At 48.0% G+C, this 13,991-nt stretch overlaps 6 protein-coding genes across 6 annotated transcripts; 2 read left to right on the top strand and 4 right to left on the bottom strand.

Annotated features, from left to right (window-relative positions):
- Positions 1 to 330: 330 nt before the first annotated feature.
- Positions 331 to 2,013, top strand: H6S33_008438 (uncharacterized protein; the record flags this gene model as incomplete). The annotated part of the gene is made up of 4 exons (XM_044839785.1): positions 331 to 345; positions 396 to 458; positions 514 to 1,697; positions 1,749 to 2,013. The coding sequence occupies 4 exons, from the start codon at positions 331 to 333 to the stop codon at positions 2,011 to 2,013; spliced, it is 1,527 nt and encodes a 508-aa protein (XP_044687983.1).
- Positions 2,014 to 2,400: 387 nt separating this feature from the next.
- Positions 2,401 to 4,310, bottom strand: H6S33_008437 (uncharacterized protein; the record flags this gene model as incomplete). Its single annotated transcript, XM_044839784.1, has 3 exons — positions 2,401 to 2,837; positions 2,919 to 3,218; positions 3,275 to 4,310. The coding sequence occupies 3 exons, from the start codon at positions 4,308 to 4,310 to the stop codon at positions 2,401 to 2,403; spliced, it is 1,773 nt and encodes a 590-aa protein (XP_044687982.1).
- Positions 4,311 to 4,857: 547 nt separating this feature from the next.
- On the bottom strand, positions 4,858 to 7,499 carry H6S33_008436 (uncharacterized protein; the record flags this gene model as incomplete). The annotated part of the gene is made up of 6 exons (XM_044839783.1): positions 4,858 to 5,265; positions 5,314 to 6,371; positions 6,434 to 7,024; positions 7,084 to 7,164; positions 7,265 to 7,288; positions 7,370 to 7,499. The coding sequence occupies 6 exons, from the start codon at positions 7,497 to 7,499 to the stop codon at positions 4,858 to 4,860; spliced, it is 2,292 nt and encodes a 763-aa protein (XP_044687981.1).
- A 267-nt stretch (positions 7,500 to 7,766) lies between these two features.
- On the top strand, positions 7,767 to 8,471 carry H6S33_008435 (uncharacterized protein; the record flags this gene model as incomplete). Its single annotated transcript, XM_044839782.1, has 2 exons — positions 7,767 to 7,960; positions 8,009 to 8,471. 2 exons carry the CDS (start codon positions 7,767 to 7,769, stop codon positions 8,469 to 8,471), a joined length of 657 nt encoding a protein of 218 aa, XP_044687980.1.
- A 396-nt stretch (positions 8,472 to 8,867) lies between these two features.
- On the bottom strand, positions 8,868 to 9,917 carry H6S33_008434 (uncharacterized protein; the record flags this gene model as incomplete). The annotated part of the gene is made up of 4 exons (XM_044839781.1): positions 8,868 to 9,055; positions 9,151 to 9,363; positions 9,422 to 9,694; positions 9,758 to 9,917. The coding sequence occupies 4 exons, from the start codon at positions 9,915 to 9,917 to the stop codon at positions 8,868 to 8,870; spliced, it is 834 nt and encodes a 277-aa protein (XP_044687979.1).
- Positions 9,918 to 11,106: 1,189 nt separating this feature from the next.
- Positions 11,107 to 12,988, bottom strand: H6S33_008433 (uncharacterized protein; the record flags this gene model as incomplete). The annotated part of the gene is made up of 4 exons (XM_044839780.1): positions 11,107 to 11,559; positions 11,610 to 11,707; positions 11,763 to 11,870; positions 11,926 to 12,988. 4 exons carry the CDS (start codon positions 12,986 to 12,988, stop codon positions 11,107 to 11,109), a joined length of 1,722 nt encoding a protein of 573 aa, XP_044687978.1.
- Between the last annotated feature and the right edge of the window lie 1,003 nt (positions 12,989 to 13,991).

The raw sequence follows: 13,991 nt of genomic DNA, 5'->3' as shown, positions 1-13,991 counted from the left end.
TCACTGTTGGCGTCCGGGCTGTTCCGACCTACTACATATACCTAACGAATAAGCCCCCATACCCCAAGCCTGATCAATGGGATGGGCCATTCACAAAGGAAGGTATAAATGGAGACTACATCTGTTCATACTATTAATCAACATGTTTTGGACCTTTACCGTATGCAGAGCCGTTAATATTTACCTTGTAGACTAGAATATGTACTAGGGCACGTGCGTGTAATCCATGCTCGCCAAGATTTCGTTGATTTTTCTCTGGGCGCTATTTCCTGTACCCTTCAACAAATATATCCAAACCTCACACTCTCCATTTTGCACCCACCAGCACCAATGGCAGACATCGAGGTACTACTCCTCTTAGTCAATTATCTTGCGCACTCACTAACCGCGCACAGGACCGGATATTGCAGCACTCCCACGCTTTCGAGGGACTATTGTCGCTTGTACCGGTAACTGAGGTACTTCCACCAGGCGCAATTATCTTTTTACAGCGCTGACAGCATATCCACACAGAAACGAGTACTTACGAAACAAGAGAGGAAAGAGGAAGAAAAGAAGGCAAAGAAGGCGAAACTTGAGCAGAAGCTTGCGGTGCGAGGGGAACAGATAGATAACGGAGAACCAAAGAAGGAAGCTGTATACCAGAAAAAACCTAAGGATCCTAAGCCCAAGCAGATACCAGAAGATAAATCTTCAGAGGCACCGCTGGTAGAAAATACAAGTGCAGAGAACTCCGCCAACTCAAAGCAGAAGAAGAAGCAGCAGCAGCAGAAGGAAAAGGCGACAGCAAAAGATGAGCTGAGTAATGATGCAGCTGAGAAGACAGAGTCTGGAAAAAAGGAGAAATCAGGGTCCGGAAAGAAGGAGCTCGCGAAGAAGGCGCTTGAAAAAAAGACGCCTGTAAAGAATGTCTCCACAAAGAAGGAAACGACTAAGGAGGAAACCGCAAAGAAGATGGGGCCCATAAAAAAGAGGCCTGTAGAGCAGGAAGGTGCAGAGGAAGATGTATCGACAGAAACCTCTATAAAAATCTCTTTAGACCCTTCAGAAATTACTGTGGCGCCCTCCGGCGATATCGCAGCACACTCAGAGGATACTGATACACCCCCGCAACCTACCGAGCCCATCTCTCCTACAGCCCGTGCGGAAGCTCGTGCCCGACTTGCAGCTCATATAGAATCCCTACGCACCCGCCGAAACCCCAAATCAACTGCTCGTGCTGCTCTACTCGAAGCCCGTGAAAAAAAGGCCCAGGCCCGCAAAGAGCGCAAGAAGACACTCCGCCTCGCTCAGAAACTAGAGTCTACCTCTCTCGATTCACCTGACTCGCCCACTTCTCCACAGGCCCGCCCACCACCAATGACACCTAAAGAGATGGAAAAGGCCGAAAACAACTTCACGTTTGGCGCCGTTACATTCGACGACGGCCAGGAGCTGGATCACACAATGTCGGACTTCAAGAAGAGCCGCAAACGCAAGGGACCCACGGATGTGATGGGGCAGCTTAAGCAAGTCGAGGCGAAGAAAGCACGGCTAGAAACAATGGATCCGGAGAAGAGGGAAAAGATCTATGAGAAAGAGATGTGGAGTAAGGCGTTGAAGCAGACAGCGGGCGAGAAGGTGAGAGATGACGAAAAGCTACTCAAGAAGGCACTGAAGAGGCAGACGGTGCAGAAGAAAAAGAGCGAGAGGGAATGGTAAGTCCTGAATTTTCTTTGATTTTCGGGAGAAATGCTAACGTACTGTAGGAAAGAGAGAAAGGATTCGGTAGCTAAGGGGATTGCGGTGAGGCAGAAAAAGAGAGAGGAAAATATTAACGCAAGAAAGGAGCAGAAGAAACTTGGAAAGGCAGGAATGAAGAAGAAGGCGAAGATGGCCCAGAAGGCGGGTGGGAAAAAGAAGCCTCCACCCCAACACTCGAAGAACAAGGGCGGAAAAAAGTCGGGGGACAAGTCCAAGTCCAGTGGCAAACCCGCCGGTAAAACTGGGGGTGGAAAGAAATTTAGTAAATAATGGGGATTTTTATAGGGTAGATAATCAGTAAATCTATGGAGCGTTCCACGGCGAGTGGCTTTAATCACAGCTCCTCACTCGACTACTTTGAACTTTAAAAATTATCCAAACCCGATGCTTAGATGGGACTTTGGTATCCTATTATGCTATATGCATACATAACTAATTGGTTTAATTTACGGAGGCATCCACAACAACTATAGGACACACAAAGTACCCAGCGAGCGACTATTTGACGTTACAGTGGAGTCTTGTTAGTATCATATCTTTTGCTTTCAATTAGGTAGATATGAGCGGGGCTGTGCTCTATACAAGCATATTCTCGATAGCAGAACACTATGTGACCTTCCCAGCCGTATACTACTAACTAGGCTCCGCTGTAGCTCTTTAGTTCTCTGTATAATCTTCATCTTCATCATCGTCATACCCCTCCTCATCGTCAGTTCTCCTTCTCCTCCTCCGTTTCCTTCTCGTTTCCTGCCTTTCCACCAACGCCTCTTCGCCCTCCTCCTCCTCCTCCTCCTCTGTATCTTTGGAAACCCTTCTGGCAGTAGTCGATCTCCTTTTCCTTTTTACAGGGAGCCTTATATCTCCATCCCCCTCTTCCTCCTCCTCCTCCTCCTCCTCCTCTGTATTTTTGGGAACCCTTGTGGTAGTGGTTAATCTCCTTTTCCTTTTTTCAGGAAGTCTTATGCCTCTACCCTCCTCATCTTCCTCCTCTTCCCTTTTTATTTCCTGGTCGATCTCTATCTCTCTTAGCCAAGCCTCTTTGAGTGTTTCATAGAAATCAAGCTTATAATCCACGCATTTGTAAATTTGACACTCTAATAGCAACCTCCCTTGATCAATTAACGCAATGATATCCTCTGGAGAAGGCATGGGGTCGCCTGGGTTTAGAAGCCCACGTTTCATCAGGATGTTGATACCCCATTTCTTCCCCGTCTTCCCAGAAAACCCCTCGGACCATGATTTCTTCGCAACCTCTGATATTCTGCCCCATTCCCCAGGAATGAATTTGCGCCTTGTGATTTCATATTCACCGCAGTAATCCCATTTATTAGCAGCCCGCCTACAAAACACGGCATAACTGGAATAATTAAAGTCTACTGGACGATCGGAGTCTCTAGGGTCGGGTGCGGTGGCATAGACTACGCCGTGGGCACCAGGCTCTGAGGGCATGTCCGGAGACCATTCGGCTCGTTCACCTAGGGATAATAAGCTCGGGACCTTTTTCACATCAATAGCAAGCGCTCTAACTTACAGTAGTAAACTTTGATAGGGTATATCTGGGTCCTTTGTTTCGCTGCACTAATAACACACTCTACCATCTGCTCACCACCTCCAAGAACCTTTGATAAAAATCTACGCGTAAACATGGTGGTGGGCCAAGGCAGGTTTGGGATTCTGAGCTTAGGCCACATCTTGATCATCTCGCTGGCACCAAACTTCCTGAATGGAGCGTCAGAGGCTGCAATCTGGTCGTTATCTTCTGTGGGCTTTGCCCAGGGTCGAACTTTCTCGTAGATCTCGATTCCATCATCTGATGCTGATGCTGATGCTGGTGCTGCGGGTTGAGAATCAAGCGGATGACTTTGTGATATTGAACTCAAAGCCCGTGTGCTTTGTCTCGAAGTCCGCGAAGCTGCCGACGGGCTCCCTGGCTCTGACCGTGAAGCTACCGGAGAGCTCCCTGGTTCCGACCGTGAAACTGCCGGTGGGCTCATTGGCTCCGACCGTGCTACAGTGAACCTCGGAACACCATTCTCTGAATCGGAACTGAACTCCTCTTTGACTATTGAATTCCGTACAGCCCGCGGAACTACCGGGGTGCCAGCACGATTATCAACATCAGCTCGGGATTCTAATATAGAACCCCGAGCCACTTGAGTATCTGGAGCCCGAGCACTCAGGCTTTCCTTCTCAATCTCCTTCCTGCCCTTTCTCTTGGCCTCTTTTTTGTTTCCTTCCTTCACCTCTTTCTTGACCTCTACTTTGGTTTCCTTTTTGACTGTCTTCCGACCCTGAGGTTCCCCTTCCTTAGGAACCAAATCCAAAGCCGCATTCTTTTTCTCGACCAATTCGGATCTTCGCTTCTGAGATCTCTCCAATCTCTTATTGACCTTATCAAGCCGGGAGAGCAATTCTGAACGCTCGTCTTTGTCTTTGCTTTCCTGTTTCTTTAGCTCATTGATCTCACGGTCAAGAGAGGGATCTATAAGGGGACGGCGAGGTGGTGACAATTCAGGCTTGCGGTCCTCTTCTTCGCTGTCGCTGTCGCTGATTATAATTGGAGGCATTATAATTGGTCTTGTTGGGTTGTAGATGGGTGTTAGAGCATTGACCGATTGAAGGGGCCAGGATGCAGGCTTATGTATGTCACAGTATGTGGTTGGTTGGTTGGTTGGTTGGCCCGTGCTCCATGTTCAGTTCTCATGTATGAACATCACATATCACTCGCATAATCTCAATTACACTCTGAATGAAGAACCAAGTACCCAAGTGCTATCCTGGAAAAGAGGAAGCAGAGATTTGACGTTTGTTGGGCCATCTTTTGTTGAAATCAATCTACTAGTCTCCTGTTTGGAACCTAACGCGTTGAAATTCCACTACTTCGTGCAAAAAGATAGAGTACATTGAGATAAACTCCCTTTCCATCACTCTCCCCACATTTTTGTCTTCATACAATTGTAGTCTAAATCAAACCCACAATAAAAAACAAGGGAATCATTGATCTTTTTAACCCGGTCAAAACCCCAGACCCCCAATCCCCAACCCTATAAAATAGGATAGATAATCCAGAAAAAAAAACAGAAGAAAAGTCACATTTCAATACAAATAAATAGTCTACACGACCCTTAGCTTTCGGTTCGCGCCCTTTGCTGCCTTACCGCCTCGCTTGGCCTTCTTCTTACCTGCGGCAAACGCGTTTGCCGCAGCATGGTCACGGCCAACATTATCCAAGTCTTTGACCTTGTAGATTCTTACAATCCAGTTTTCACTGGTGAAGGCTTCCTCAAGGACATTTAGTTCGGGTCCCTTTGCCGGAAGCTTAACGTTGCGAACACGGTCCTGAGCTTGGCCTGCGGGGAAAAGACGGTCGTAGTTGTAGTATGACATCTTGTAGAGAAGAGAGTTCTTCATGGTCTCAGTTGCGTGCTCGTCAACGCGATATTCACCGCGGGGGGTAAAGAATTCGGACTCCTTGACTTCGTTTGGCCAGACACCTTCGGCGATACGGATCATCCAAAGGAACTTGTGTTGTGTTAGACATGAAAGATAATTCAAAGGAATAAAACATACCTTGTTGATATCATCGCCAGAGTACCCCAAAAGACCACCGAAGATAATGAGAACGTAGTCAACGTCATGTTGTCTTAAGATTGGATATGAAACCTCCTCGCGGGAGCTCATGGCTTTCCCAACCGTCGCAATATGTGTGTTGTTCCAAGTATTATTGTCAACTAAAGTAGTGCGGTCTGCCATCCCGCCAATTTGATATCCGTAGTCCCACCATGACATGATCTTAGCATCATCGGGGGTGTTTTTCCTGAGCCAGTAGTATGCTTCACGGTAGTCATCAATAATGTGCTGCGAGCCATCGGCCCCTCTTGAAGCCAACACAACGGAAGGTGAAGAGTAGGCGTTGGATGTGACCCATGTACAATGCAAGACAAAAATGAACAGGTAAACAGTGAAAGCACCAACGACAACTAGCTTGGACCAGCTGGAGTAAATTCCGACCATTGTTCCCTTGGCTGAGTTGAGAAGATTAGTGCGTTTCTTTTGCGCCTTGGGGACAGCGGTGGTAGAGGCTGAATCGGCAGCGTCATCAACGACGGAAGCAGTCTCAAGAGCCTCTGGAATCTCAGGAGTCTTGACAGTGAGATAAGTGTCTAATATGTTTGACAATGCAATGGCCGCAGCAACACAGACAACGGGTGTTAGGGTTAACATCAAACGAACCATAACGCCAGCGAAGTAACTAGCCATGATACCATAGATGATGACAAAGACGTGATGATCCTCGAGAGTGCTGAAAAGCATGTAAATACCGGCGGGGAACATCCAGATCAACATTTCAAGGTCGAAGAAAAATGAGGGCCATGCAGTAGGTTGATGTTCAGAGACAGAGGCAATGATAGGAATGTGGATTTTGGCGTATCCGGTATCCCAAAGGGAGTAAAAGCGCCCAGACCATGGTGCGATAACACCAGAGAGAGTCAAAAGAACAAGAGCTCCCATTGATCCGAGAAAGGTGATGAGAATAAATGACTTCAAGAGAGTCTGAAATTGGCGAGAAGGAACATGTTCCCTGACGAATTCAACAAAGGCAACAATTTGGATAAGACCGAAGACGCCTGTCGTAGGAAGAGAAGATTAGACACCAAACAATAACTTTGAGGTATGAGGATATAGATACCAAGTGCGGACATGTGCTCTGAAGATCTAATGGGCAAGAACCCGACGAACGGAATCTGCATGCTTCCTAAGGTCCCTAGAGCGAACCAACTAGTGTACGCAACATAGAGCCTTGGCGAGTACCTTCCCATGGCGATCAAGACCAGGGCATGAAGGGGGATCATATTAGTAATGAAAACATAACCACCCCAAGCAGCAACCATATAGAAGTAGAACAAGGCGCAAAGTGCACCCCAGTACGCGCTTCCGACCTTCAAGGCTTTAATCCAGAGGTAGAAAGTAAACATCAACAAGAAAATGGCAATCGCCTCATTGTCGTAGGAACCAGCGACTGAACGGGAGATATAACCGGGTGCAATGCCAATGAAAGCCGCGGCAAGAAGACCGGCAGACTCATCCTTCATCTCCTTGGTGAAGAGGTATGTCGCAAAAGCCGTCAGGCCCGAGAAAGCGGGAGCAAGAAGAACACAGATATTACGGATATCAATAGGGAAGGTCAAGAAGCGAAGTATGTGGTAAATAGCGCCCGAGGTGACCATGAGGCCTGGGTAGAGAGTACCACCAGTGACACGACCAAGAGGATGCCATGTTCCTAGACTACAATGTTAATCCACAATAGAACATTTTTATACATAAGAACAAACTACATACGATCATCGAACCAATCCCAGAAGTTGTAGAATCCGTTCTTGACGAGATATTTTGATGCGCGAAAGTTAAACCATGGGTCGACTAATTGTCGTCGTCAGCTCTTTGTTTCACTCAAAAGGACACCTAATTGTATCCTCAAGTGTTTCTAATGGATTCAATTGTCGCGATAGAGAAGACATACACTCGTGAATTATACTTTCAAATCCTGTGTCTCAATTAGCATTGGCCTATATCGAAAAATTTTGTCCAGGTGTCCAAGAATTCTAAAACCGAGGAGAAAGCTTACGAATAACAGAAAATAGACGACTCGACACAGCAGCGCCAGCAATGGTAAAGAGAATAACGACTTTTAGAAGTTGACGGATGTTTCTTGTTGACTCGTCCTTAAGAACACTTGGGGCTCCAGTGGACGACATTTTGAAGGTTGATTGCTCAAGTTGAGCAGCGCAGTATGAATTTGAAAGAGAGCTCCCTCACTTGGGGGGTCAAAACCTGAAGGTGTCTTCTCGGCAGCTAACCATTAGGTGTCTCTTTCGCGAATCCGGCACGTGTGCCAAGACAGCGCTAAGGAGTCAGCCTCAACTGCTCCCCCACCACTGAGCGCTATTTGAGATACACCCCGCCATATAAACATAAACTCATCTCAAAATTCGTCCGAAAGCACACCACGTCTGTGATTAACGATGGACGCACGGCTGAATCTCGAACATTTGTCTGCCCTGGTCACTGATCAAAATCTCTCACCAGCAGCTCTGGTAGATCTCCTCGCGGACTTGGAAGCTACAGCTAGTAGCTGCCCACTCAACTCCTCAACCAGCGAGCTTATCTCAAACTACTATAGCGCTTACTTCTTCTCACTGTTTCTTTGTGACGACCTGTAAGATTTTATCACTCCGCTTCTCAATCTTATACTAATGATATACAGTAACGAAGCTCGTTTCCTTTCAAAGCGCATCCCACTTGGTTTCCTCCAGTCGGACCCTCTCCTCATAAGCACTTACACCCTCCTTCGAGCACTCTATACGCGCTCATACCAAAGTATCTACACAACCCTCTCGTCAGCACCTTGGTCGGGCGTTCTTACACCTCTGGTTTCTCGATTCGAAAAGTACTTTCGTCGTAGGACCTTCATTCTCTTGTCGAGGGCATACACGGCCATCTCGCTCAAATCTACAGCTATCTTTCTAGGCTTAGAAGGAACAGATGAGAATGAGAGCTCAATAATCGCAATGGTAGTCGCTGAGGGATGGGGGCGTGATGAAGCGACTGGTATGCTAAAACCTGTGCCAATTGATGATGACGAAGACCTGAGGGATCCGGATGTCAATGCAAAGGACGGTGGGATTGCGAGATTAACCGGGTTGGTCACGCATTTGACAGAAGTTTGATAGACCTAAAGACACTTGGGAAGCTAGGGTGTTAGGTGTTGATGGGCAATGATTCGAGGGTTTCCAATTTTTTTTTTTTCGCATTGTTTTCTTATATTCACACTAGTCCTGGTCTCCCTCTTTCTTTCTACACAGATATAAAAACCGATAGAGAACTAAAAAAAAATCTGTCTGTAAAGCGGGGCCAGACAAACCTACTATCTAAGCATGACGCTGCTCGGGCCCATACATGTGATCACCTTGATACATTATTGGAATCTTCCAAAAATAAATAAACATTGACGCTAAGACATAAACTAACATTTACAAATAGACAACCTAAATTCATGTGGTTAGTGCTTGATCTCTGACAGCTTAAGTATACAACTCACCATAGGACTCCGAATTACAATGATCTTACAAATAGCATATTGATACACCCCATCCGTCTTCCAGCTCGTCGTACTCCGGCTCGTGCTGAGCCATGGAGTACGCAAAAACATCCAGCGCGAAAGTTAAAACAAACAAAAACAACGAGGCGAAGAAGCCCTGGGTATCACTAAATATTATGCTAGTGCCTTGCGAGACCTCGGATGCAAGATCATCTTGACCGATTGGAAACCCCGTTAGAACCGTAATAAAAGAGCTTATTGGAAAGGAAATTAGCGGTAAGGGGAATTTGGGCTTGCGTTCTACTAACCATTAAATCCTCCAGGGACTTCATAGTTCTCCTTAGCCTTGGGACTCGTCTTGTTGAGAGATTTTCCAGCGGCACCGGAGGATCCTATTTTGAAGGGAGAGGAGGCGCCGAACGTATTCTCGGGAGTTAATACGTCGAACGGTGTTCGCTTTGGCCGCGGGGGAGTGGAAGGTTGCGCTGCAGGGCTGTGAATGGTTTGGCTGGGAGATGCAACTACGGGTAATAACATTAGCTTGAGCTGGGTGAATGTTGTTTACTTGTGTGAGCATACCGGTACTGGGCTTGCTTGGAGATGCAGTTAAGATCGCATCTAGCATCACAATATCCTCGTCGCCGGCAGGCATTTCTACTTCCACCGTCTTCTCTTCGCTCTCCAAGGCTATGTCTTCCATACTAGTATCACCAGCATCTAATACGGCTGTTTTCCCGGGCGATGATCGAACCTTAGTTTCAGTCGCGTCTTCTCCCCGTAGGACGATGGCATCCCGAATGGTGGTCCTGGGGCTAGCTTTGGGAGAAGCTTTGAGAGAAGCTTTGGGGGAAGCTTAGGACCAATATGTTCGTTAGTCTAGCCAAAAGAAATCCCATACAAAACGAAACAACAGACATTTGGTCTCAATAGACACCAGTGATACGCTCCCGACCTTCCCGACCTCATCCTCCTCGTCCGAAGACTCGTAAAACAACACGGCGCCGGGCTCAGAAAGCTTCGAATATGGATGGTAAACTTCACGCTGGCAGCCGTAGCCCTCCGTCGTTTTGGTCATTGTGAGCGACATCGGAGGGGAGGGGGTGCGTAGGCGTGGGGTGCGGCTCGTTTGAGTATGTGGAATGCAGGTGGATATGTAGGTGTTGGACGTGAGGGCTGGCTGGCTGGCTCCTGGCCGGAGATCTAGGTACCTATTCTATTTGATCTGCCGACGACGCTCGCGCCCTCGAAATATTACTATACTTGTTCGGCTCCCTTCTATTTTACTCTACCTATCTCACTCGCTTTTAACCTCCCGTTATTTTCTTGCCAACGAAGGTAGATTTGGACGAAGAGGAGCCTGGGGGGAGAGGGAGAGAAGAGGTGAGGGAGGAGAAGGAGGGGAAGATGTTGCGGTGGAGAGTACCTTCCACCATCACCAAGGAGCGCATGTCAGATATAGATGTCCCAGGTGGTCAGAGAGATCGGGGTGCGCAGTTGCTCGCACATTGTAGAAAGGCGAGATCCGGTGGAGAATTGCCAAGAAGTGTAGCGAGGTTGAGGCTTGAAAGCTTGTTTAAATTCCCGCTTCGATACATGTAATTCTGTGCTATCGGAGGGGTCCTCCGTTATTTAAGTCACGGGAGCTGCTGTATCTCGTAGAGTAAAGGGCGGAGGACACCCCGCAGTCGTGGACCCTGCTTTGGGAGCTGGTCGTTTATTATATATTCTTACCTATTGGCCCACTTTCTTCATTTCCAACCTTTTTTTTTCCTCTCTCTTTTTACACTTTGGTTCACTTCTGCGCGTTTTCACGCATTTTTTGGTGGCCTGTGGTGGGTATTGAGTGGAAAGATGCCGGATCAGGCCTGGTGCTGCAAGTTGCCATGGCCAATTTATTTTCACTTTTTGCTGTACCCATCCTAGAGGATAAGCCAGCACCCAAAGTCACTAGCCGAACTGACCAGAGTCAGATACAGAATATCTCAAGTTCATTTTGTCAGTGCATCAATTCCGTTACATACATACTGGTGCAAATTTGATTATTTGCGAGAAGAAGAAAACGAACGAACCCCCCATTGATACCTTGAAACAGCGAAGAAAAAAAAGAAAAAACGACGAAGAGAAATAAAACTTTGATATCATGGCATCATCATCGGCAACGTAACTCTAAATTATACCCACCGAAAGCTCCACGGATTGGAACAGCGATTAAGAAAACCCAGTTACCAGCACTCCGACCTATCAAGTTAAACCCGCGCATATGTTTATTTCTTCCCTTGGTAACTTCCAGAAGACCCGTATCCAGGCCCTCCAGGCCCCCCAGGCCCCCCAGGTCCTTGGGTGGGGTTGTACTGTGCCGGGGGTGCCTGACCAGTGTACGGTCCCGGTTGGGAGTAACCACCCGGCTGTTGCCCGTACGGCAGAGGCGCACCCTGTGATCCGTATCCAGCCTGGAGACCAGGTGGGTGTTGATGACCAGAAGGCGGTTGTCCATATGGTGATTGCGGTGGTGCTCCATACGGCTGAGGCGGCGCACCGTGCTGCGGCCTGCCATGCGGCGGTGCCCCGTACTGCCCTTGCTGCGGGCCACCGTATTGCTGATGTGGGGGTGCACCATATTGAGAGGGAGGAGGAGCGCCATGAGAGCCGCCGTATGGGGGTGCCTGTCCACCAGGCCCTTGTGTAGGCGCCTTGGAATCCTCGTCCTTGTTGTCATACTGAGTAGAGGTTAGTAAAGGGTTATGGTTGGTAAGGCGTGGGAGCTTACTGTGCTATCAATACTTCCAAGAAGAAGCTTGGTATACCAGTGGTGCTTAGTAAGTGTGAGACCCTTTGACTTCCACTCAGAAGATTCCATTTCAAAGTCTGGGAATATTAGCAATTTAGCATTACAATCAAGGGAGTGTAGTGAAATGTATACTTGATGTGCAGTCAATCAACCGACCGATTGCCTTGTCCTTATCGAGCGAGGCTAAGAAATCCTGGGCACCCTTATCATTTCCAACTTGGGCAATTTGGAATGAGACAACTTCGCACACAGATTAGCCCATTTTATCATACGAATAGTATTGACTTATATTTACCTCCTCTACCCTGGAAATGGTCTGAAACTCTCTGGATATGTGACTGGAATTCTCCGTGCACATTGTCGGTTGGCCGGCCATCAGTAATGATGATTATCAAGATTGGCTTCTGGAGCGTGCCAGCGCTATCTGCAGCATAAACCAATGGATCCAAGATCTTGTTCTTCAGCGAGGTTGCCAATGGGGTGACGTCCTCAAATACGGCGGTATTAACAAGGTCTATAGCCTGCTTCTCGGTTCTGATGTTGTCACCCTTGATACCCTGGTTCATGAATCTGACCGAAAATCCATCCGTATCAAACAGACCAGTCGCGAACGCAACATTCCCAAGGATGAACTTCAACTCATCGATGAGTCCATCTCCGAAGCGCATAGAACCACTGTCGTCCAGAAGGAACACAACGTCAAAGAGGGCAAGCTTCACGAAGTCAAACCCGACCTCCTGCGGGACGCCCCAGTGAGCGCACAGCGTGTTGACAGGGTCTTTACTCGCAATGTCCTGTGCGATCTGGAAGAGTCTGGAATCAGGGTACATATGCTCGATTTTCTTATCTTTCACGCACTCCTTCAAGATACTCATCAAGACTTTGGCGTCTGGCGGGGGGCCACCAGATGTTGGAGGCGCTCCCCCGTAGGACTGGGGAGCACCGTATTGCTGCTGCTGTAGAGCTCCATATGGGGGCGCGCTACCGCCACCATAGGGAGGTTGCTGGCCCTGTGGTTGATAACCATAATAAGCATTTTGCACTCCATAGTTACTCTGCTGGTACGGAGGTGGGCGATAGTTTTGGGGAGTAGACTGTGAGTTTACATATGCCTGATACTGTTGCTGCTGTGGAGGCTGGTATCCACCATGAGGACCTCCGGGAGGTCCACCTTGCGGGGGGTAGCCACCGTATTGGCCTTGGCCTTGGCCTTGACCCTGCGGTGGCTGCTGCCCATAGGGTTGCCCCTGTGGAGCGCCATATGGCGCAGGCTGCCCACCGTAGGGTGCAGGTGGGGCGCCGCCGCCAGAAGCAGCGATCTTGCTTGCAAGCTGTGGATTGTAATAAGGGTTATACATCAGTCAACTAGTTCAGGTATTTAAGTCTTCGTATATGTGTTTGTGCTTTGGAAGAGGGGGTTTTGGGTACGGAGTTTTGGGAAACTGGTGGTTGCGACGCGAAAGGGATTTGGGGGGGTGGGGTGTAATGCGACAAGGAGGATATCGGGTACATCTTATATCTGCGTCCAAGAAAGGGTGTGATGATGAAGAGAATAATTGCCACGATGTACTTACTCCCATGATTTAGTTATTAGATGACGGAAAGTCTCGACGTGTGATTTGAATTTTGGGGTTTGTGAGAGCTACTAAAGTCCTTGTTACTGACGAGAGCGGCGGTGTATCAACTTTCAAAGAGTAAACAGGCTAGAAGAGTTGCTTTGACAGAATATGGAGATGGGAAATTGAGCACTGGTGGTGGGGAGAGCGGAATAAATAATAATGACGAACAAACGCTTATGGGGGCTGTACTATACGGTGATGTCGTCAGCCTAGGTCTCAACCTTGTCAGGTTTATTCAAAAATTAAAGGGAGGGGTACACTCGCTCACCTAGTGACGGCGGATCCTGGCTTCCCAAAGTTAACTCTGCTATTGGCCTCAAATTCCTGACCGCCATCAGACAGGAGCCGCCTTCACCCCATGAGTGAATATAGGTACCTTCTCATGTTTGGCTGCAACTCTACTTTTTCTAAAGTCCCTGCACTCTGATTGGTCGAGATCTAGAAACCCTAACCCTGAACAGCAACCAGCCCACAAGAGGTGGGGGTAGTGAAGACCCCTATTGAAGACCTTCCATAATTGTAGAGAAGGCTTGATATCCATAACCCCACCAAAAACCCCACCTTGACAACCAAACTCTCAACTGCTGTTTAACAGGCCAAACAGACCCAAAATCCGTTTTTATGAGACTCCGTTTGTCCTCGCCTAACGGAGCCGTTACTAAACGGAGTTTCGATACCTCCATAAGTTAACAGCCAAACGGGCCCTGATAATGCCTCACACCAACGGACAATCTGTAGGCAA

This window comes from Morchella sextelata (assembly GCF_020137385.1).
Source record: "Morchella sextelata strain SCLS chromosome Unknown scls_26, whole genome shotgun sequence".
Lineage (NCBI taxonomy): Eukaryota > Fungi > Ascomycota > Pezizomycetes > Pezizales > Morchellaceae > Morchella > Morchella sextelata.
This window is presented reverse-complemented; position numbering and strand designations above follow the sequence as displayed.